This window comes from Corvus kubaryi, unplaced genomic scaffold, assembly GCF_017639235.1.
Source record: "Corvus kubaryi isolate FWS band 111438036 unplaced genomic scaffold, C.kubaryi_AGA036_p1.0 71, whole genome shotgun sequence".
Taxonomy (NCBI): Eukaryota; Metazoa; Chordata; class Aves; order Passeriformes; family Corvidae; genus Corvus; species Corvus kubaryi.
The window spans coordinates 1,360,609-1,385,826 of NW_024582059.1; the positions used below are offsets into that span (position 1 = coordinate 1,360,609).

The 25,218-nt window shown below is 40.4% G+C and overlaps 1 protein-coding gene and 1 long non-coding RNA gene across 2 annotated transcripts; one reads left to right on the forward strand and one right to left on the reverse strand.

Moving 5' to 3' along the window:
- Window positions 1–12,531: 12,531 nt before the first annotated feature.
- CISD2 (CDGSH iron sulfur domain 2) lies at window positions 12,532–20,091 on the forward strand. The gene is made up of 3 exons (XM_042050004.1): window positions 12,532–12,704; window positions 18,496–18,707; window positions 19,732–20,091. Exons 1-3 carry the CDS (start codon window positions 12,602–12,604, stop codon window positions 19,819–19,821), a joined length of 405 nt encoding a protein of 134 aa, XP_041905938.1. The 5' UTR covers window positions 12,532–12,601; the 3' UTR covers window positions 19,822–20,091.
- Window positions 14,266–18,500, reverse strand: LOC121675049. Its single transcript, XR_006019949.1, has 2 exons — window positions 18,028–18,500; window positions 14,266–17,271 (listed from the first exon to the last, which is right to left on the reverse strand). It is a non-coding gene; the product is annotated as an uncharacterized LOC121675049 (long non-coding RNA).
- Window positions 20,092–25,218: the final 5,127 nt, after the last annotated feature.

Here is a 25,218-nt window from a genome sequence, read left to right on the forward strand (position 1 = left end):
TGGGCCAACAGATCACTCTCAGCCAGGTGCTTTTTTCTCACAGTAATAAATTGTGTAGGTCTATGCATAGTTCTCGACATAGGAAAAGACTCCTACTCCATTTCTGTGAACCAAGAAGAAGAGGAAGATTGCCTGACTGCCCTTCTGCTGTAATGATGGGATATATTAGAGTGACAAACATGGCATTTTTTGTCCAGGGGGGATGTCCACATAATTAGCCAAATTCATTGCACTGGACTCAGTTTGTGTTCGTTATAGTGCCATAGTGTTAGTTGTCTTCCTGTCTAGGATAGTAATTATTATTGGTCTGGAGAAGGCAGAATATTCAGAAAAGCTTACTGTGTAACGAGATTTTCAGTATGAAGCTTGACAATAGGCAGCAGTGAATTAGGAGAGCAATGGGGTTTTTTTATTACTTTTTAAAATAGCACTGTAGTAGGACTGCCATATTTTTTTAACACTGGTATTTACGGGCTAGAGAGAATACAATGCCTTGTACTTGTAAAGTCCAGTTATCTTGCTACGATCGCCTAAACCAAACCTAGCCACTTCCTTATGTAGTCTTCATATACTGCTTATTCTTTTAATTGTACAGAACAGCATGTTCAGGAAGTGTAATTCCAAACTATTTGATTTTCATTCTTATCATCTGAGTCAAGAATATTGCTGAAAAACACCTTGCTGTTCCTGCTTTGGGTTACAGATGCTATTAAACTGCTCCAAATCACCAGCATGTCTATCTTTCTATCACAGACATCTTCCTCTGCCTTGTAAATTTCTCACAAACTTTCTGAGCTTCATTACTGTTTGTCATCTCAGGAGATTTAGATACTTGGCAGTATTCCAGTTCTACATTTTGTAATTATTATTTGAGATTAATGACCTCTAATATGACTTTATATTAACATTTTTGATCAGACTTGTGATTCACATTTTCTGTATAATGAAAGAAATTAAGAACAGCACAAACATACTGTTGACAGTGTGTCATTTTCTCTGCTAATTTAAGACAACAGGAATTGTTAATCTGGTAAATCAAGTTTTGGTACATGTTAAATTCAGTATCTCTATTAGCATTTGACCCCAAAGAGAATTTAAAATTTATTGGATAGCTCTTGTTTATAGCCATTGCTCAGAAACAGGCTTGCAAGTTTTCATTTAGTATACTTGTTTAGGCAAACACTGTATTGCACTTGCTGGTCATTTTTAAAAAACAAATCTGCCAATTTAAATAATGACCTTCAAATACACTTGAGAAATAGAACAAAAAATTATGGCTTGTGTAGGAAAAACAAGACATACAGTCACGGTTCTGTGGCCAGTTCTGCAAGTCACAGCACACAGTCCTGTTTGGAGAACATTATACTTTTCACTCTCATCTCCTTTTCCTCAGACTGTGAGGTAAAAATCATGTATTTTCTCCTCAGTATTTGGAAATAAATAAAACCAAATAGATTTTTTACTTCACTAGGAGTACTTGGGCAAGTGAGGGCTCAAAACCTGAATACATTGATGTGTCCACATGGAGAGTTTCTCAGCTTTACCACATGTGGCAGGTATATTCTTTTGCATAGATTCCTCATGTGGTAATATAAAATGCAAGAGGCACAGATGATGGTTACTGAATAAGGGTGTTGCAACTTATTGTGGAAATATTTGTGTTTGCTTCATTTTAATTTGATTTTTGAAGCTAATTCTCAGAAGTGGCTGTAGAGACACTTTAGACATTACCACATCTAATCTTCCTACAGTAGTGGAGTTGGGTTAGACTTTTAGAGGTTTATTATGCAAAATAGCTCAGTAGATGTGGGCCAGTAATAAAGAGTTTGCACAAAAATACTGAGAGCAGACCAGCTCTCTTGAACCCCGTCTTTGAACCGCATTTTTTCAAGTATGGTGTTCCAGAGCCCTGTGTGGCCAAGCGATCAACAGCCTCCGAAGGCTGGATTCACCAGTCCATTTCAGCTGCTTTGTGATGGTCCAACAGAGGAAGGGATGGGCTGACCATGGATGGAGGTTGCCTTGTTAGACTGTCATAGCACTGCCCCTCAGGGACTTGAGGGAGAAGCAGCCCAGCCTCTTAGTGTAAAGGTTTTAACGTGGGTCACTTGTACATCAGTGCTGGTTTTCCACTTCCGCTTGCCCAAGACCAGCCAGTTTTATATTTGGAGCATGCTATTCTACTTGCCTTCAAAAGAGGCAGAGCAGCCAAGCATCCCGGACACCAAGCAGCGTTCCATACAGGATGCTTCATATGTCTGAGAGGAAAGGGGGAAACAAGATGCAAATGTTTTCCAAAAAGATTTTCCATTTTAGCAGAGAAAAAAAAATTACTTCAACAAAAGCAAGACATCCACCTAGTCCATCAAATTAGTTCCTGTTTGGAACACAACAGCTTCTGCTGCTGGAAAATAAAGCACTAAGATCAACAACAACAACAACAGCTTCTCCCTGTTTGCATGTGTTACCAGGCGTCAATTTTCTCTTCAGCATCCTGTCCAACTTGTTTTTCCTTTAATTACTGTAAATCAAGCTTGCAGCCAAATCCTTCTTCAATCTGAGTAAAACTCACCTCATTGAGGACCCTTTTGATTCAGTGGATACCACAAAGAATGAGATGACAGGAGAAAGCCAATAAAATAAGATCATTCCATTGGCTTTTTTTTCCTAACACGACAACAAAAAAAGGGCTGAATTTTCCAAGCACCATTACAAGACAGTGGAAAAAACCAGGTTTGGGGATGCCATTGGGTTTCTACTTGATCTGTTTCAAATTCTGAAGACCAGCAGGCCTTTCTGTGTAGCTGGGGGCTTCTCCCCTTCAACAAGGATGACCAGGTCACGGTTAAAGACTTTGTAGTGCATGCTCAGTTCCCTGGCTGTTGCATCTGGGACCATGTCTCTTTCTGTTAGAAAGAAGAGGTAGCAACCCCCTTTCGCATCTGGAGTGAAGTGCAAGGTCAGTGTGTTAGGCAGCAGTTAGTTTTTTAAGAAATACTAGATAAAAGGTAACTTTCTTGATATTCCAACTTGGCAATTCTTCATCTCCCATTGTTTCTTCAACAGCTTCTCTGACATTCTCACTGAAATGATTCCCAAGCTAACCCACATTTCCTTTGTATTAGAAGTGCTTTTTGTCTCATTTCTAGGTCATGGAGCAAAATGCTGAGTCCCTAAATCAGTCCATTTTAAGTTGTTGCTGCTCTGGGTAGGGAGTTGGAAAACCCAGTGTTTAAGTCTACATATGACTCCCAGTGAAAACCTGGAGTGCTGTGTTGAATATGATATTCTAAGGTTACGTGGCTTGCACAGTCATGTGGGATACATAAGAGTATAAAGCACTTCAATAATTTACACCAAGATAAACAGACTGAAGTCCCCCACAAAACCTTCTGGTCATCAGGATTTTGTTCAGCACTTCGTTATTTTGCACTTTTTTAGCTTCATAGTGACAATATAATTTCCTTTCAGTTAAAGAAGATTTTTCTCTTCTCTTGAAATCCTTCCAGAAAATAAGAGCTATTTTACAAGAATAAACGTATGACAACATAAAATTCTTTATGCTGTTTTCACAGACCTAAGCAACAGGATCTCTGAAAATCACTACAGGTAATTTATTAGTATGCACACAGAGTATTCCTTTTTTTTCCCCCGCAAAACTACCATTTGATCTAGATGAAAAATACATCCTTGTCAAGTCACCAGCAGTTTTTGTCAACAAGAATGTTCATTTTCTGTGCTGATTCAGCTCTATGGATATTGAAGCATGAAAGTCAGATGAGCATGTGCATGGTGTAATTATGATGCCAAATTTGAAAACCGAAATTTTTTGTTGTCGGGCAGTTACTAACTACCTCTGTTTCCTTCTTTTGTATGAATTCTTTACATGCCTGAATAAACACACATAATATAAACATACATAGCAAAATAACAGCTTACAATAGGGGTATGAAGGGCTAAGCAATTAGCCACTGTTGCTAAACTAAGGTAACACAGGCTGAATTCTGTGGGCAAAACCCCTCTCTGGAGCAACTCAGGAGTTTTATCAGTTTCAGGAGGCCAGGCTACAACAGTTGAGACCTCGTCAAAAAGGTGTTTAATGGTGACCTACTTTACCCTATCCCTTTGGAGGTGGTTGCTTTTCCCTGTTACACCTGTTTTTTGTCCCCTCAGGCTGCCTTCAGACTGCAAGCTAAGTCTGTATGGGTTCACTGTTACCGAAAATGACCAAGCTCTTAACACCAGTTTTCAGCAGTACGTAATTTGACCTATTGTGTTTATTAAAGGAGACATCAAAGGAGTCTCTGGAGCGCTTTCAAGATATGTCTATTTTTATCACTTTGATGTAATTGATTACTAGTCAGATTTGGATCATCCTAATTCAGTTGCTACTCCAGTGCTTGTTCCAGGATGTAAATGTACTAAGCAAACCACAACCTTTGAGAAGTGTTTGGGTTTAACAAAGGATCTGACCAGTGTGCCTAATAGGCTTTGAAAGTTGCTAGTTCAGATAAAATGTTAATGCCTAAAGGTAATTACTCAAACAGGCCAGTTAAGGTGTTTCACAGGCTCCCCAGTATGGGCATGGCTGTTCAGGGGTCACAACATACTGTGTTGATTAAAGTGCAGGCTTTCATTCACCTGCCCAGCTACACGCAAAGTACAGTTTTCACTCTTGGAGTAGAGGTACGGGGAATTAGTTAGCCTGAGCTAATCAGGACACTGATGGTGTACTTCATACACTGAAGTATAAACCAGTAGGTTTCCCTGCAGAGTTCAGCCAGTGTTTCCAGAAGACCTGGGGCAGAGACCCTCACTGAGCAAGGAGCCCTGATACCATTGATGTCACAAATGGCCCGCAGCAAACTACCTCTCCTGGCCTTCCTCCTTCTGAGGCAATCCTGCTGGTGAATTGTTCGCATATTTATAGTTAAATGAACATTACACTTCAGCAGAGGCAGCAGGTTGACTTTCTGTCATTTAGAGGGATTTTTCTTTCTTGAACATTCTTTCTCTCTTTTTTTCTTTTCTCTCATTGTGTTTTACACAGAATAATGCTGTATTTCTCTGGGGAAATTACTACAGTCTTGTAGAGTGCTGTGTTTTAATTGTTTGACGGTGTATTGACTTAATTTAATGATTTAAGAAAACAAGAAAGTCCACAGAAATACTTCAGGGTTTTTTGGTTGGTTGGTTGGTTTGTCTTTGAACTGTCAGGAGTATATGCTGTTTATTTAGACAAGGGATTTAACTAGCCAACTATCACTGGAACTAGGAGTCATTTTACTTTTCTTTCTGTCCTTTTGAGCAATCTCATCTTTAAAGATTTGCCTGATCTTTTCTTTGGTATGTTCCAGTTAACCACAAGGTATCCAAGAGCTTATTTACACCTCAAATATCCAGGTAATTACAGCCATATATATCTCTTAGAAGGATGGCATGTTATTCTTGTTTGCTGTCTTATTGTAATTCAGTAAATATTGTTGATGACTCTAAGTCTCCAATACTAAAATTAGCCAGTTATTTCATAATTAAGTTTAGGGGGATGGACCAGGGCAGTATTTCTGAGAAGATGGGTTGTGACACACACAGTAGTAACGAAATACGGCCACGTGTTGGCAAGTTGCTGGAAGTTTTGCAAATCATAAAGCAAAGGCAACCTGACTTCTGTTCTCCTGTGATTTTTATTCTTCAAGGTCAAGCATGCTTTCAGTTTTTCAAGAAATTTTACATAGATTTGTCACTTTTCCAAGAAATAGATGTGAATTTGCTTTTATAAAGACAATGAGGACTGCAAAGTTTGTGGTTTATTTTGCTTTGCTTTGGAAAATGGGACATCATCTTGTTAAAAAAACATCCCCTGAAAAATACTCACTTAAGGAGGTGGTAGTGGAATCCAAGATACTAATTTTCTCAGTCATAGCAATTTAAATTCAATATAACAGCAAGAAAGATAATTTCTTTCCTGACTACTTGGTAGCTTATCTTAAATGATTTTATGATCTCCATTTAGCTCCCATATTAGAAAAGCACTGCTACAACAGAAATGGAGGACTCAGGTACCTGGAGACTAAATGATACCCTTACCCATACATCATTCAGGATATTTGACAGTATCAAATCATGTTAGACAGGCAATTTGAGGGACTATGTGCATCGTTGGAATAATCAAAACATTTCTGTCCCTGAAACTGTCAAAATAACTCACACAAAAGTAAAAAAAAATACTAAACAAAAATAATTTAATTCCTCTTGGGAAAGCAATTTAAAACATTCTCAAGTGTTTTAATAAATTAACTATAGACACTATCACAAAATTAACTTTCAATAAAAGACTTTCTGTTCTACTAAAAAGGGACACTGGGATCTTTTCCTAGTTTCCAAAAGCACTGTCCTAACATGTTGTTCAACATGAATGCCTCTTAATTATCATGTATCTTTCACAGCCATTAGGATTACATTTCCTGTAAAGTTAAGTTTTGTAAATTTTGGGGTCATACGTTTATATCCTACATTTTGTGTTAGTTACTTTTTTCCCCTTTGAATCAGCAGAGAAAGCAGCTTATTAAAAAAAATATTTACAGACCTTACATCTTTGTGTGCTGGGGGGGGGGGGTGGGTGGTACAGAATTTATATACATTTCTGGCAATATCTTGAAAAGTAAGTGAGGAAGTAACTTACAAATCTAGGGAATGGCCAGCTATGTAGATCTAGAAGTGCACTGTGCTATAACTGAGTTATGGTCCAGAGGATGGGGAATGTCTGGAAAAAATAGAAAAGAAAAAGCATTAGTAAGATAGGCATAAGTGAGGCTGTATTAATCATATTTACCAGCTGTAATACTATTCCATGTCATTGCCTTGGAATCAAGATAGCCACTTTTTTCTTGCTTTCATCTCCATCTGTTGGACATACACTTGTCTAAATTGAAGAGCCATGGTGTTTTGGGGTTGGGGTTTTTCTTTTGCTCCTCTTTATTCTTGTGAGATGACAGAGAATGAGTATGGGTTACTGTCAGTACCAGACCTGGCTAACCTTGAAAACAGGAGCCAGGCTCAGAAATCTCAGCACTGTTGTTCACAGCAGCCTGAGAAGGAATGACAAACTGCTGTTTCACTGCAGTGTCAGTGGGCATGGTGACACAGGAAGAACTTAAGAGCAGAGTGCAGTCCTACAGCAGAGATCATCTACTCTGTCCTCAGCAGGGGAAGCTGGTAATTTTTCTGTGCTATAATTAGCCACTGCCAATGAATGCACATTGCGTCACAGGAATTAGTCCTGTGGCATTCTCACCTTTGCCTTCCAAAATGAAGGAAATATCTTTCAGTGACAGCTTTTATGCCAAGGGAGTAAAGTACTAAGGGAAAAAATACACCCTCAGATACCTGGTCAAGAATAAACAGTCTTCACTGATAAATGCAGTTTAAAAAGGAAAGGTGAGTGGTCTGCTGCTGAGAATATATTGACATATATATAGCTTCTTGTCCCCAGAATTCCCATCTTGAGCACAGCCTGTAGTGTTTTGGTAGTGGTTTTACTTCACATCTGTTCATTTAACAGTGTGTACTTCCCAGATTGTCAGCTTTGTCCTCTGTAGGTCCTTTAGTGAAGGGGAGGATGTATCTGTTTTCCATCACTGCAGCTTCCTCCCAGGGGACAACCTGGGGATTTTGCAGTCTGGTGTATTGCAACAAACGAGGTAAAACCTGCCACAAATCAATAACATATCTGGTCTCTTATGAATGTATTAGTGAATCCTAAGGATACTTGTTCTGATTTGAGTAAAACTTGAGAAATAGCAGCTCCCTGGAAGACAGTGAAGTTCCAAATCCATGCAAGTCTGTATGTGACCAGCAATCAGATCATTCTGGATCCTCAGGAGCAGTACATACTGGATCAGCTACCTAGTGTGGATGGAAAAACTGGGTGATTCATGTAACGGGTCAAAATTTAAAACTCATTGCAATATTAAATTTATTATGTACTTTCTTGTGCATTGTTAGTGTCACTTGACTGATGTTTCTTACAATAGTTTTATGTCATACAACTCATTGCTTTCTCTGCTTTAAATAAATGCAGTTTCAAGTTAAGGTAATTGAGTGGATATTCATAGTTTCATCTTATGCTATTTCTGCAACTGCTAGAGTAGCTGCAGAAACCACTACCAGTAATAACTACTTCATAAAAAGACAGCTCCAGCTTGGAAAAACCCATACAACGTAAGTAGAAAGTACCTGAACTTCGGCTGGGGATATCTGGGAAGTTAGCACTGAATACACTTATTTTTTCTTGAACTGGGGATTTGTTCAACTTTGTTTTATACACAACTCATGGGTAACATTTCCCACTCCCCAGCAGTAGCAATCAGAGAAAGGAATTAAAGTGTTAAACCCATGGCTGAGAGATCAAAGCATGGCATTTTTCTTGAATAAATAAAAACAGTGTCTACTGTTCTGTTCTCTCATGCACAAAGTTGCCATGTTGGAACCTGCTGCAATTCTTAGAAATCATGCCATTTTTCTTTACATTCTTGTTTTCATTCTTTTCAAAATTAATTCCCTACAATCTCCAACAATAAGTGCCATTCTAAGCTGCAGGGAATTTTAAAATTCAACAATAATACACGCTGTTAGTAGGACACTGCAGTTACTTAGGCAATTACGATTGCACCTGCTTTCAAAACAGTTATTGGTTTCAAAATGGTTCCTGGTTTCAAACTGGTTACATTGTAAAATTCTTGGACATTAGCTCGATTAGAAAGTAATACCATGCTCATTTAGCAGTAATTTTGTAATATGAACATTATGCTATCACAAGATTACCTCACTGATTTTGTTATAAATGTGATTTGTTTCCTTAACTTCTTTTTCTCTTGAACATTTTGCCCACCATGGACAGGTAGATATTTTCAATAAACACGAGCAGAAGCCACTTAAGGTGCCAGGTCTCAGAGTCAAGTAAGAAAGCACAACACTCTCAGCTTTCTTCTCTAGGCAACTCAACCTCTGGATGTAAAAATATGAAATAAAAACCTAACCTGCATGCAGTGCAATTGCAACTTGGTTGCAATGTTCTTAAGCATAAAATACAGGAAAGTAACTGTATATACGTGGTCCTATATCCAATTTGAAGCTGCCAGTCTGCTTAGTTTTCAAGATTTGATTATTTAATAGCTGGATGTTGACAGTGCTGCATAACTAGCTGATGGAGACATTGCATGAAATGAATCACAGTTCCTACAGCTTTTTTGGGGTGTAATGATTTTGCTTGCTTTTGGGGAAGTGGAAGAGAGAGAGATCTTTGCATACAGCAGGAACAGCAGCTAATCATACCCCATTGGGAAAGATCTAGCTTCCTCCTGGACTGGAGACTTGTGTTTGCTGATCTCAGAAGCCAGTCCTTCAGTGGCAATGTAGTTATAGTTGGCAGTAGTACTTTAGCCTGCTGCAGAGATTATTCCAGGTGGTCAGTTTGGAAAATGGCAATACCAATTCCAAGAAAATGGTTGAAACAACACCAGACATCCTCTTGATAGAAAAGCTCATTACCATGAAAGAGTACTGAGCAAATTACTGTGCTACTTAGGCTCGTTTTATAGATGTAAGAACTGTATGCCTGCTGCCTCAGAACCTTTTGGTTTTTATCCTTACTGTTGTGTACTTGGTAAAAAAAAAAAAAATCTATGTAATTTATAAATGTTCTTCTCCTTTGCAAATCTCACATGTTCTAGACAGACCAGTAAATATTATCTCATGTTACAGCTGAATTAAGGGCCGAGGGAAATGGAGCAATTTTCGAAGGGTAACATAAGGAGGAACACAAACAGATTATTTTAATCTATCCTCAGTATGTTGGACCAGGACTAACCAGCCTGTGGATGCTGAAGGCAGCTCTTATTTCTGCTGTGAGCTGGACCAATGAAGCTATGTTGTACTAACAAGAACAAATTCTGCCAAACATCATCTGCACCTCTAACTTTTCTACCATTCTTATCAAAGCATGGGCTGGTTCTCATTTGGGCGTTGTCTGGGGAGTCCCATGTCAAAGACCTGAGCTAGCCCTAACGATGGAGATCTCGTCCTGTGGGTTCCATGCTCCATTTTATCTGTAAAGTTCTTGCTAGATGAAAAATCCCAGTGATAGAGGATACCTAGTGCTGAAAGCAATAATCATCTTTCCATACAGGTGACCTAGGTTCTGTCCAAGTATCTATGTTTGGGCTTTTTGTGCTGCTCTTTTATTACAGCAACTTCTATATATCCTCCCAACACCAGAGTTTCTGTGGCCAAATTTAGCATGAAACACACAAGCAGAGGCAATCTCTACTTTTTAACAGTTCACAAACTGAAACTAAATATACAAGAATGCATTGTTGCATGCTACTCTCCCCACAAAAAAGCGAGAAAATTTTCCTACCAAACAATATTGATACTTGAGTTGAAAAATATGCTGATAAAATCCTGAAGAAGCAATCTGCCTCTGGAATAAGAATGTCTGCATAGGGTGTTAAACATGTGTAACAGAAGGAAGATGTCACACCTGCCTGCTAAACCTCCTGATGTTGACTAATCTTAAGTTCTGCCCCATAATGTGGTCCCTGAAGATGGATTACTGTATAAAACACTGTTCTTTCCTGCAGGACTGAGGAAGCATGAAGCTTACATTTTTCACCTTAAAGCAAACAAGAAGTCTGCAGTCAAATTGCAGGGTGAACATGCATCTCCTGGGCTCTGGTTCAAACAGGATTTCTAAAGACCACTTTTCACTTCCACTTCGGTTAAGAATCTCATTCAGGTTTCATTTTCTTTATAGGTTTGCCGCAATCTATGACTTTCAGACTTTGATATCCCAAACCCATCCATGACTCATGTCAGCTGATCCCTACGCAACAGGCAGGGCACAGGGAGAGCAATTCCTCTCTGCAACGTGTGCAGGTGGACTCGCAGTGTGCTGAGTGCAGCACTGATCAAAGGCAGCATGGTGGGGCTGGGGAGCTTCCCTGAAATGTCAGCTGTGCTCCCAGTACCACAGCCAGCATCCAAAGAAGGCCGGAAGAGCAGAAGAATGTGAGGAGGAGGAGGGTAGGATAGAGGGTCTCAACTTCAGTGTGGAGTTGTTTGATTGAGGACTGGAGGATTTAGCTTGTGTATTCTTGCCTTGAAAAGTCTCACAAAGGAGGTTACATCACAACATCTGATGTATAATCTTTACAGGAATAACCAAGAGTTTTACTCTTTCATTATCTCGTCTAAGAGACGGCATCTGCCTAGACAAGAAGGAATCATCTTAGGACATCCTACACAGTCATTACATGGATAAATTTAGGTGAGGTAAGGAACTTAGACACTCTGAGATCACAGGAATTTTCCCACTAGCTAAAGGTGATGATTCATCAGGAAATGTTAATGTAGGGTCACAGGTAGAAAAGTAATAGGCCAGAAGCACAAATAAGTTGGATTTATCTTAAACTTAGCTTCCAGTATTTTCCAGCAGGAAAAGTGCACAGTTGATTTGGGCACGTATGGTGGGATTTCAGTACGCTGAGGGAGGAGAGAGAACTGTGCTTCAGTCAGGATCATGTAAGGAAGGAGATAGGTCTTGTAGGATTGTGCTGCTTCAGCTTTCTTGCTCATGCTCTGTGCTATATGCTACTAGCACTTGATAGATTCTCGCACGGTAGCAAAGCACCTTGAACCAAAAGGTGTTGTCATGACCAAGGGATTAATGTTAGAGTCTCCAGGTCTGGACGGATTGTCTAAATTGACCCAGAATGGCTGCATGCTTCCCACTTTTTCATCTGCCTATACAGGGAGGATTTTCTATGCCAAAAAATGACCAGTCTCCTAGACATAAAAATAAAATAAAATGAAAAAAAAAAAAAAAAAGGACACGTGATAGGTCTGGTTCTGTGCAAATTATTGCCAAACACGAGGTGGATGGGCCTCTCCCTGTAACATTAAGCCTCTCAGCACCCATGTTACCCTACCTTATTCACATGAAGAAAAACTTTCAATCTTTTTACTTCCATATTTATAAGACCATCAGCATGGAATACAACTTGAATGCAGCAGGGTGATGACAGGTAATCATATACAACCTGTAAAGCATAAGCCACATATTACTAAAGCCACGCTCCCTCACCTCCCCAGTTCCCAGTTCCCAGTCCCCAGTTCCCAGTGCCCAGTGCCCAGTCCCCAGTTCCCAGTGCCCAGTTCCCAGTGCCCAGTGCCCAGTTCCCAGTCCCCAGTGCCCTGTTCCCAGTGCCCAGTTCCCAGTCCCCAGTTCCCAGTCCCCAGTGCCCAGTCCCCAGTGCCCAGTGCCCAGTGCCCAGTTCCCAGTCCCCAGTGCCCAGTCCCCAGTGCCCAGTGCCCAGTCCCTCCCTTCCTCTTCCCTTCCCCGCCCGCGCGCCCCCTGGCGGCGGGAGCACTCCCGACCCCCCGCGCCGGCGGCAGCGCCCCCTGGCGGCGCCGGTGGGAAGCGCGGCGCGCGCGGGAGGGACGGGCCCGGCTGCCGGGGCGCGTGCGCGGCCCCGCCCCGCAGCGCGTGCGCGGCCGGAGCATCCCGGGTCGGCGCGCGGGGGGACGGCGGGACAGTGTGGCAATGGTGCTGGAGACTCTGGCCCGCATCGTCAAGGTCCAGCTGCCCGCGTACCTCAAGCGCCTGCCCCTCCCTGAGAGCGTCGGCGGCTTCATCCGCCTCACAGGTAGGCGAGGGGAGCGGGACCCCCTTCCCGCCCGGCGGCGCCGTCGGTCCTGCCTGGGATCCGGCTCCCAGCCTTCGCTCCAGGCATCGCTCACTGTCTCCCGGCCGCGTCACATAACGGGGAACCCCAAACCCTAAACGGTTGCAGCAGGACGGTGATCCTACGGGAGGTGTAGGTGCCGTGTGGGGCAGGGGGAGCTGTCAGGATGAAGTGCAGGGACAGAGTAAAACATTCGCGTCTGAAATTCCTCTGGGAACCAACGCCGGCGAGCCAGAGGCCGTGCGCGGAGATGGATTGGGATTTACCCAGAGGCATAAAGCACGGCCTCTTCCTCTTCCTCACAGGTCAAAGACAGCATCTCTACCGAGTTAAAACAAAAAAAATCTCTTTCTGGGAGCCCGTCGCATACATGATGTTAGGCTATTGATTTAATTTCGTAATTTTTGTAAGTATTTTCTGGGTGAGGGAGTAAAAATGCCAGTTCGTTGATTGTAGCCCTGTCACAGAGTGAACAAGAAAGAAAAGCGAGTAGTGGCGAATTCTGTGGGTGCTCAGTGCTTTGCACACTGAGGCTCGGGGTGCCCAGGCTCGGCTGTGATAACACAGGCAGGCCCTCAAGCAGTGTCAAGTGACAGGATTAGTTCGGTGATAAGAAAGAAGGAATACGCTCCACAGAAAGCAGAACAAGAAAAAGTTCTCAAAGTGTAGAATCAACCTTATATCTTGCAGCACTAACACTGTGACTGTAATAGTGTTGGAAAATCGTTACATTTAGAACAGGCACAGTTTATTTAAAGCGGGGTTTGAGTACTTCTTTCTTTCCAGCATGTTTATGCTGCTTGTGAACTGCAAGTCCCATTATCAAACCTCCTTTAAATTAACGGTTGTCTTCCACAACTATTCTCCTATATGAAAAAGCTGTTAGTTACATTTACCAAATGGAGAAATTTAGCTGCTATAAAGTTGTGAGTTAGGGGATAAAACAAACTATAGAACAATGCAGCTTCTTCTGTTTGTAGTATTTGGCAGTTTCCTAATGAAGTCATTGCCCTTATAGCCACAAGTTGACTTAAAATTTGTTAAGCTTAGTAATATTTTAGTGACTTATTGCTTCTAAGCATTTTAGTGACTTATTGCTGTCTAACCATGTTTTTCTGTAACAGGATTATTTGTGCAGTCTCTGTATTCACAACGTGTAAAAACCACCACAAGTAGTAATACAATTTATTCTGAAAACCTCTGAAAGGTTTGGTCTGTAGATCAGAATCAGGACTTTGGGGTTTTTACATAGTGTGATCAGTGAGGGAGAATTGTTTTGTTGTCACATTGTTTACCCCATTGACTTTCAGGTACTTCCTTGAATTTGGAGGGAGGGCAAGAAGCAAACAACCGATTTCTTAAGTGTAGACCAAACATGTGAAATGTCAGTCCCAAAATATTAAACAAAAGTAAAAGGAGCTGAGTCAGAAACTGCTTTGAGAACAGGTAGTACTTAATGAGCATACCTGAAAAATCCCCTGCCTCTAGTTCTTAGTGATTTTTTTTGATTGGACTCTAAAAATGGGAGACAAAGGTATATTTAAAAATACATTGCTACAGAGAGAACACTTTTACAGTTTAAAACTTTTTTTTTCAATAGTAAGCTAGACTAGTATCTGCTGCCATGCTTATACATCTTCTCAGGGTGAATATGAATGAAAATGGAGGGGACAAAAGCAAAACAGTACAGGGTGCTTCAAGTTATGGCATAGGGTAAATGCAACCCAGTGAGACTTTTGAGAAAGATACTGTAGGACACTGCATCCTAGGCACCTAAATTAAAACATTATCATCTCTTAGTGCCTAAAGGTTATTGAAAGTCATTGAAACATCATTGCCCATTGAAGAGTTGTGTGCTTACTTGCATGCAGAGCTGCTGTCAGTCTAAAGTTTCATCTGAGAAAATGATTGCTTGAGCAAGTGCTGCATCTTCTGTGTTGTGGTCTTTGTCCTGTCCTAAAGTTACAATCCTCTAGGAGCAGGGGATTCCCAGTCCTGGGGTTATTTTTGCAGTGAATTACCATTAGGGGAAGACTATTAGACAATAGAGAAATTTAGATTAATTTTCCATTTTGTGTTTGCTACTGTTACAAATTACAGAGTATATTCTTTGGAAAATGGCATACTTTGCTTCTTTTTGGAAAGTGAGAATTGATCTAAAAACATTCAAAGTGCATTAATATTTGCTCTTTGGTGGCATCTATTGAACTTATTCAGGGACCAGCACTTTGAAACACTCGCTAGCATAGACCTTGTTTGCAAATGCAGGCCAGAATCCAGATTTGGAACACTGCAGTCTTTTCTTAACTCTTTCATTGCTTCTGTAAACTCTCATTAGCTTGCAGGCAGATGCAACTTCAGTTCCTGTAGTGCATCAGTTGTAGAAACAACAGACCAAAAGTATATGGAGCACCTTGGTTTTTTATACGATGTTATATAGTGTGCTGATTAAAGATCTGGCTACGTGTTGTTTGTTGTGACCTTACCAAACCAGAATGAAAAACTGCTTGTTTGAAGAGAAAGACTGTTATCATCCAGTGCAGGTAAAAGCACTCCTGAGGGTAAAAGCAGTGAGGGAGAAAGGAAAGAATGTTTGACCTTAAGTTTGAAGGTGGATATCTAAATTATCATGCTGTGCTGCTCAGAAGCCTCTTTCAGTGTCTTGTCATAGCTGCTTTAGCCTTCACGTCTCAAGTTCAGTGAAATGGACAGTGTTGTCTCATGCCAGCATTGCTTTTTGTCCTGGAAGATGTCACTAAAATGGCCATAGACATTCACATAGCAAACAACCAAAACCAGTCAGGATAGATCTGCTTATTAGTTCTGAAAAGAATGTAATTACTAAGTACTTTCAATTTGCATGAAGAACATCATCAGTTCAGAGAATATACAAGCACAGTTCAAATATTCCTTTTGACTCGTAGTTAATGCTTGTTAAAATTTTGGTTTGCAGTTGAGCTGTTACTGTAAGAAGCTGCTTTTGGGTCTGCATAGGGTTATTTCCACAAAAACTAGCTGAAGCATAAGTCAAAGATGACAAAGGAGTAGCTAATGGAAGACAAGCAGGGAACACCTGCTTTGATTTTACTCTCAGGCTGGTCTGTACCTTTGTTCACAGTGTATGTGTTTCTTTTGTTTTTGGATGGGTTACTGTTGGACTAAAAATTAAGGCAGCCTCTCCTTGAAAATATCCATGGCCTCAGCTTCTTGGAATTCTCTGGTTTCTGATACTTTCCAGGATTTATCTTTGGGATTGGTCTCTATCTAACACAAGTCTGAAGACTAGCCTGTTTGATACACTACTCTTCATTTCTGGCTCCAAAGTCTGCCTCTCCCCATGCAGCAGAACTGATAAGGAATCTCCAGAATCAATGTAATGGCTGAATTCTGAGTTGTCAGCTGTGAAAATAAACAGTCTTGTGAATTGCCCTACATCTGCTTCAGAAAGGTATGAATGGCTTCAAAACCAGAGCAGTCTACACTTGTGGGAAGACATCATTGCATTAGTTTGGGTGAAGAGTTTTTCCCATCCCTGCTCACCCTGCCTAAAGTTCTCTGACAGTGTCTTGTATCTCTTGCCTTAGAACATGATCACGTTGATTTTTCAGTTTAAACATAGGAGCTTCAGGCAGTCTTTTGGCAATAACCAGGCAGTTTATGATTAGTGTACACATGAATGTAATTGGGGGCTTTCTAGAGACTCCCAGATCAGAAGTAAGTACAGAATGTACTGGCTAGTGAGGACAAAACTACTTATCAGCAGTTAGCTTGATACAATTATTAAAGAATAACCATCCTAAATAATAGCCTTGTGCATCCTATTCGTGTTTATTTCTAATTTCCTTTCTCAGAGGTTACAGCTATCATGTTCCTCTTTCACTTGAATGAACCCAGCTGGCTGTGAGTCATCCATAGACATGACTACTGTTCTGATTTTGATGCTGTATCAGAGTGTGAGACGTGTCCTTTTTGAGTGTCAATCTTAGCCCAGTTAAATTCATCACACACTTGATAGATGCCCTGGTCCTGGTGTGCCTCCTGGAATGTCTGTTCTGTCTTGGAGTTCAGAGGAGTAGCTTTGTAGAGATCCACATTTTTGCCAACAGTCAGGTTAAGTACACATTTTTTTTCAGTGACCAAATATTTTTCCTCTCTTTTGAAATATATTCCAAGTCAGTCCTTCAGGTCAGAAAGTGCATTTGGATTCCTGATGGAATTGATGGAGCATTCTGGAAAAGTAATGATAGAAAAGGCAAACGGGCACTGCTGTCCAGGAAGCTCAGGATTCTGTAGCTGAAAACATTTGAGTATCTCAGTGTTAATTAATATTTAGGGCTTGCAGCTTGTTGGAGGAACTAAGAAAAGAGCACCAGAGATTAATGTATTGCAGTGACTTAGTGAATGTTGTGAACTGTGGTGCATAGGGACTGCTGCAAGTGCAGTTGGGAAATGAATACTGAGGCTTCTTGCAGTGCCTTTAGCATTTATGCAGCTGTGATGCGTTTCCAGATAAATGCACTAAATGCGGCTGTCACGTGAAAGGCAACAAAGAACAAAAAAATTAGTCCCACAAATTATTTTCATTACATAGTCTAGTTCCAGAAAATTCAAATCCTTAAGAAAAATCCACTGGATACTAACTGGAAAAGTATTAGCATAAACGTGTGTTTTACTAGTACAAATAAAATCAATCTATACAGAATAATGTATTTTCTGAGAGCTACAACCCACCTGCTCTGTGTTTTCTTTCTTGTACATCTTCATTTCAAAAAACAAATTGTAGAACAAAATTTTTCTATGTTCTTATCCTAAATAATTTAGAAGAGTAACTTGATTACAGTGACTTGTCTTAAAAAGTGCTTGTGCAGCTATTTGTGCTCCAGCTCATTATTTTTCTTTCAACTTTTTTCTTTCTCTTCTGAAGTATTTTTAAACTCCCTTCTATGTGAGTATTTAGATTTAATATATTCTCCAGAAATTTAGAAAAATGTTCTCAACCTTTAGTGCACCATGGTATTCAAATTGGAGTGGAGTATTGTCACAGCATGTTTTGCTAGAAAAGTGGATTCACCTTATATATATATATATATATATATGTATAAAAATATCTTCTATCTATCTATATATATATATGTATAAAGGCCAATTATTGATGCATTTCTTGAAAAGTCCAGTAAGTCTTCTCTCACCAGTATGCCTAGAAGATTTATAATGATGTAGCAGGGCAGCCAGATCTGCAGTGCATACTTGTATCTTTTACCTGTACTTGAAAGAAGTTCCTTACCTTGGTAAAAAGCAATTTTCTGTGACTTGACCTACTGATCTTAGGTCTCTTTCTTTCTCTATATTGCAAAAACTTGTTGCAGATCCCTGAGCAAACACAGGTCTGAAAAATAAACGAAGAAGATTGGTGAAGGTTTTGCCAGTGCCTTAGGGTTGCCCAATTTAAAAATCTTTTATTTGTTTTGTATTTATTATCTTCTATTGAATCATCTTGCAGAGTGATAAAATTCAATTTCAGAAAAAATTCTAGGAGTTGGAACTTTACTTTGGCTACAGTAAATCCCAAGACTTAATCTGTGTCTTTTTTTTTTTCCCCTTGAGACTTACCAGTGGAATTTTGTTTGCCCTGAGGGCCCTGCTGACTGAGCAGCCCCATTCCATACCCTCAGCCTAAGCCATCTGAAAGTAGCTGATGCTGCACCATCCTGGAGTGGTGTCAAAGCCACCCTAAACCTCACCTTATCTTTAGTTTCAGAATGGCTGCGGTTACTGCCTTTCCTGGGCGTGCTGGCCTTGCTCGGTTACCTTGCTGTTCGTCCCTTCCTCCCCAAGAAGAAACAGCAGAAGGATAGCTTGATTAACCTCAAGATCCAGAAGGAAAATCCAAAAGTAGTGAACGAGATAAACATTGAAGATCTGTGCCTCACTAAAGCTTACTGCAGGTGTTGGCGTTCAAAGACGGTAAGACATTGTGCTGGTGTAGGATTAGAGATTGAAACTTGCCTGTTTTTATCAGTGCTTTGGTGTGGATTGCTCCTGTGCTGAGCTGTTGCTTTTGTCTGAAGGTGGAACATGTTCCTGAATTTTGTAGAATGGCACAGACCTCTCTACATGCAGAAAGCAACTGTAGAAACTCCAAAGAGACAGAGTAGGGTTTTTGTAGAAATGTTTAGAGAGTGACCACATGTGAGTAGAATAAAACCAAGCAAACTTGTTTTACTGTTTGAAAATACATTGCAACTAAATAAAAGATAACTACTCTTATTTCACAAAAAGACAATGCTTAGAAAGTTGTTCATATTACAATGAAAATAAGGCTGGGCCTCTGTTGATGAGGGAGATTCCCATCTTGTCCAGAGCAGTGAGGTGACTGATTTGGATAGTCCATATCCCCCAAATCAACTAGATGTAAATGAATGTATTTCATCTAGCCTCAATTTTAATTTCCTGATTCAGTTTTGAATGTCCTAACCACACTCCGGTTTTGTTCTCTCTGGACTGAATGCTTTCCTTTTTTAATTTAAAATAAAGTCTGCCCTGAACTGAAGAAGCTCACTCAGCTGTTATCACTTTGGACTAATCACTTCAGCCAAGTCTTTCAGCTTTTCTTAAAAAAGTACTTTCTGGTTGCAAATGACTAAATCTATTGAGCACTCTTGTTAGTTCCACAATAAATCTTAATGCATTTGTAGCTGTGATGGCTACTTTGTTTGCTGTTCTTTCATGGAAAAGGCTTTGTCCCTGACTTTGTGTCTAAGAACAGCTATTTTAGGATCTCACAAACTTAGTTACCCATTAACAGTGTTTTCCTTAGTGTCATGTGTCCTGTGTCTGATAGGAGGCAAGGAGTTTGACATTGAAGCAGGACATCACAGGAGGAACTAGCAACATTATCAAAGTGCTCAGGGCATAGGAGGAAATACAGAAATCACCATGCAGTTACTGTACAGAGTTATGCTAATTCCCCGTGTATGTTTTCTTTCAGTTCCCTGTCTGTGACGGCTCCCACAACAAGCACAATGAATTAACAGGAGATAATGTAGGTCCACTAATACTCAAGAAGAAAGAAGTATAGCAGATGTTTAATCTAGATCATTATTGATAAAAAGTCTTTTATACCGTTGTAGTTGCAAGAGACAGCGTTTTATTATGTGATTAGTATGATTTAGTTTCATGATTGCTATAGATTTCTTTTTGGAATAAACTGCATTTAGACAGTGATGAATTTGTCACTGTTTTGGTACCTTATTCTGAGAAGAATTTTGTCTGCTTTGGAAAACTGTAAAGTACCTATCTCTGTAAATAAGTCGTTTATTTCAAGAATAAATTGACTTTCTACAACTAAGCCTTTTTTGTATGAACATACAATTATAAAACTGTCACTATTTCAAGTGATGTAAGTGCACTTTTCTGTTGATTTTGTTCTGCTGAGAAATCATGTTTTATTTTGTTTTTCAGGAACAAATTTAACTGTACTTAAGTGGGGGAGAAAAAGATACCAAATTCCTCCTTTGTGAATATATATTCAGGCAGGCAGCGGATCAGTATTAGGTCATGCACGCTGAAGGTGTGGCCTGCATGGTGCCCAAGTGGGCAGTTTGTTGGTCTTACACAAAGCAGCCCAGCTCAGACAAAACCCACACCACTGGAAAGTTTCATACAGCATCCCAGGTGGAGTGCTGGCAGTTCCAGGCCATATGTAAACTAAATTATTGAGCTGGTCAGCCATCAATGTTAGCCCTTTATTTTGGGCCCTCTGTTGATGGTAAGGAAACAAAATTTTGCCTCCTGGAAGGTCACTTGCACTACAGTCACTACTTTTTGTAACAGGAATTTTCAAGGGATGAATGGGTTAAACGACAACTGAGGATGCAGAGCTGAGCTGTTCTCTTGGCTTGTTACCCATTCAGAATTATTATTTAGGCAAGTCAGAACGTTACTGTGGTGAGGCTTAATTTCAGATGCAGATAATTACTGCTTACCTAACTGCTAGATTCCTAATTAATTATTCTAAAGTGCTTAATTCTCCCACGAAATACTGTATCCATCAGTTTAAAAATAAAAATTTGATCCGTGCTACAGTTTTAGACAATGGTATGAAGACAGATTGCACCCATTCCTTAACAGCATTTCATTTGACCCATTGTTAGGTGGGAAGCCCTAGAGCCGTTGCCAAAGCTGATCACCAGAGTGCTGAAACAGAAAGCAAGTCAGAAAGCTGTTCTCACCTAAGGGCTCTTGCAGCAGCAGCAGAATTAAGGTAGTCATTCCTCCACCATTTGTGACAGTTGTAGTTCTAGGTACCAAAACCTCTTGCCTTGCAGCAGAAGATGGCAGGTTAGGATGTGACTGTGTGTTAAATACCTGCTTTTACAAAGTATGTAATAGAACCATCGTATAGTGTTTATTGTTTAAATGCTTCATGGTGGTCTTACCTTAATGGATGAGCAAACCATATTAGGATATAACATTTATAATAGAAAAAAAATATAAAGGTGAGTGTCTCATACTCAGTGTTCACTTACAGATATATATAGAATACCAAGGCCCAGTTCTTGGGTTTGGTGAAGAAATTACCATGACATGTAAAGCCCTGTCTTTGACATTTTTTTTCAGGCTTTAAAATCCAGAGTCTACTGTAGCAGACTTAGTAGACACAGGCCTGTATGTGCTTCCAGCTTTTATCAGGATACTTTTGTATTCAAATAGTTTAGTTTCCTCTGAAATCAAAACCAAACCTGTTAAATTAAGACAAGCCTTGTTAAAGTGAGTAGTACAGCAGTGTGGTTTTGTTTCTTCCAAAAAGCTCCTTGAAGAGAAGGACAATGTAAGGTTTAACCTCTTGACTCCATCTTTAACACAGCTTGATAATGTAATTTTTTTTTCTCCCTACTTGCTATTAGATGAGATAGTTCAACAGCAATCTACAAACATGGCTATAGGATAAACAGGGACAGTTTTTTTGTTTGTGGTTACGTCTGTAAGGGAATGGAACAGATTTGTAGTGTTGCAAGAGCAAGTCACAGTTCCCTTGTTCAAAGGACATTTTAGTAATTTCCACAAGATAATAATATAATGAGAACCACAAGCAAGATAAATCATTATTTCCTTACATTTCAAAATCTGTCAAGGTAATACTGTCTCATGTCCATGGAACTTTCTATAGAAAGAAAATCTCAAAGAATTTACTAATCCATTCTATCTGAAGTCCACAGAGATAGATACCTAAAAGTGGAAGTGCCTGTACAGCGCTGTATCTCACCAGCAACTGAGCAAGTTGAACCAATTACCTGACTTATCTAATCTAATTGGGAAGTTCCACACAAAGGAATAAATTTGCCCTAAATACTAATAAAGACCAGAACTGAGGTAGTAGGACCAGGTCTTCAGTCTTGATGCAAAATCTGGGGAAACTGAAATCAGCATGTTGTGATACCTATTTACAAGAACAGCAATGTTTACCTGTCTTTTCATTATTTATTTGAACAGAGTTATAATGAACTACAAATAAACTTGTAAAACAGGTTTAGAGAAAGGTGTCTGGCTTGGGGCAACTACTAGACAAAGTGAATGTAATTGAAGTGCAATTGACCAAAAATTTGATCTCCTACACTCTTTATTTAAAAAGCAAGATGCAGAAACTATCATCTGTTTCGTGGCTGTATTACACCATGACTTTCACAGTTAATTTTAGACTTCAGTTTAAATTCTGTAAAAAGCTCCATTTGGCTGAAAAAGGGAGAGTAAGCAGTGATTATAATCATATTATCATCACATCCCCTGGCCTGTGCGACTCCCTGCTTCCAGATGGCCAATTTCTGTCTTTTCCCATATGCTGCCTGCTGTAACTGCTGGATGCTGGGAACACTTTCTGCTGTCAGATCTTTCTGCTGCAGAGGTTCTTGTGAACCTTGTGGAACAGCATGCTCGGAGTTCCCCCACACTACGCCTGTGATTATGCCTGCTTGACAGCGGGACTCTCTGGTTATCAGTTACAACACATTGTGCTCTAATTTTATTTTCTGCAAATAAGAGACTACCATGCTGTAATGATTTTATTGGCCTGAATTTATGCCTTATTCAGTAACGATTTCCATGGCATTTTGTTGAAAGGGAGGTGGTCTTCAGTGTCATGATTCATCTGCACTAGCTGTGATAAAAAGTGAAATCAAACCTTTCAAAGTTAGCTGCTATTTAAAAGCAGCTGGAATTGTCATGATACTTACTAAAAAACCCCAGTCTCTTAGGTTCCTAGTATATTCCTGATAGACTATATCCTTTAATGAAAAGATGGAAGTGTTTTCTTCCTTTCTGGAAGACAAGGAGAGGAACATTATAAAGCATTAAAGCTTTTAATTTTAGATCTGCAGGTCTATGTAGTAGGTTCAACCTGATTCTTTTTGGAGATTTAATAAAAGCTGGGGGAAAGGGGTCTTGTGAGAAACACCCGCATAAAATGGCAGGGAAAGAAAAATTGATTAAATCTTATTTAGATAAGCAAAAAAGACGACAGGTTTCATTGGTATAGCTTATTCAGGCACTCAGAATGGTGGAAGTGATCTAATGTGTAATTGAGAGTGCACTGAGGTTAAGGGAACATGGTAAATCCCATTTATGAGATGCTGTTATGCTGGTGAGGAAGTATTAAGAGACTATCACGAACAAGAGCTCTTTATCAGAGGTTTGCTTTCATACTTAAGTTTGTGTCCAAATTTAAAGGGCTGTAATTCTTACAACATCACACTTCTGTTATTGAACACATTCCAAATTTGGCATAGTGATCCCTGTGGGAGGATTCTACTTTTTATAAAACTTTACAGAAAAATGACCTCCTTTTACTTAAGTAGAACTATTTTATAGACAGTCACTGATGACTGAACACTGTATTCCCTCATCTTGTCAGTTAGGTTTACCAACATTACAATTTCCAAATACTTAACCTCCTGTTAAAACTACACCTATTTCACAGAATTGTAGAATCAATGAGGTTGGAAAAGACCTCTGAGATCATCGAGTCCAACCTATGACCACCATGTCAACTAGACCACGGCTCTAAGTGCCATGTCCAGTCTTTCCTTAAACACCTTCAGGGAAGATGATTCCACCACCTTCCTGGGCAGTCCATGCCACTGTTTAGCAACGCTTTCTGTGAAGAAATTCCTGGTAATGTCCAACTTAAACCTCCCCTGGTAAAGCTTAAGACTCTGTCCTCTCATCCTGTCACTGGTTGTCTGGGAGAAGAGGCCGACCCCCACCTGGTTACACCCTCCTATCAGGGAGTTGTAGAGCGGTAAGGTGCCCCCTGAGCCTCCTCTTCTCCAGGCTGAACACCCCCAGCTCCCTCAGCTGCTCCTCATAGGATTTGTGCTCCAGACCCTTCCCTGGCTGTGTTGTCCTTCTCTGGACTCTCTCCAGTACCTCCATGTCCTTCCTGTAGTGAGTGGCCCAGAACTGGACAGAGCTCTTGAGGTGTGGCCTCATCAGTGTTGAGTACAGGGGGACAATCACTGCCCTGGTCCTGCTGGCCACACTACTGCTGATCCAGGCCAGGAAGCCACTGGCCTTCTTGGCCACCTGGGTACACACTGGCTCATGTTCAACCACTGCTGACCAGCACCTCAGGTCCTTTTCCGCTGGGCAGCTTCCCAGCCACTCTGTCCCCAGCCTGTGGCATTGCCTGGGGTTGCTGTGACCCAAGGACAGGACTCGGCCCTCAGCCTTGTTGAACCTCATTCTGTTGGTCTCAGCCCATTGATCCAGCCTGTCCAGATCCCCTGCAGAGCCTTCCTATCCTCCAGCACATCAACAGTGCCACCCAACTTGGTGTTGTCCATGGATTTACTGTGGGTGCACTCAATCCCCTCATCCAGATCATCAGTAAAGATACCGAACAGGACTGGGCCCGGAGGACACCAGGAGTGCATGTGAAGTAGACAGAACAGGCACAGAAGTCCAGGGATGACACAATAATGACCAAGCACAGCACCCTTAACCATTGCTCCAGCTTCAAACCCATCGGGTGCAGTTTGAAAGCATCTTCCTTTGAGGTCAGGAGACTGAAACTAAAGAGGGATTGAACTGAAGATGGTACATTCCTGAGGAAGCAGAGAGAACAGCAGTGTGCACAGTTAGAAAAATAAAATGTACTTGACAACTGTTAGGGGAAAACTTACCACAGAATTTCCTGGTATTTTTATCATTGTGCTGGAACTGCAGGCTATGAAATTTAAGTACTTCTCAGGAAGCTTGCTTTTTGCATGGAGAGGAGGGCTTATACAAAGGCATGCATACTGAGCTGTGTACAGCTCATCTGTATACAGAGGCATATGACACTCTGCAAGTAGTACAGTGTCAACATTAGAAGTATTTAAGTAGTTAAAAGTATTTTTGTAGATTTTTTGTTTTGCATATTAAAAATTTAGAAGCTAAAAAAGAAATGATTGGTTCTTACTAATGCCAAAATCTAGACACA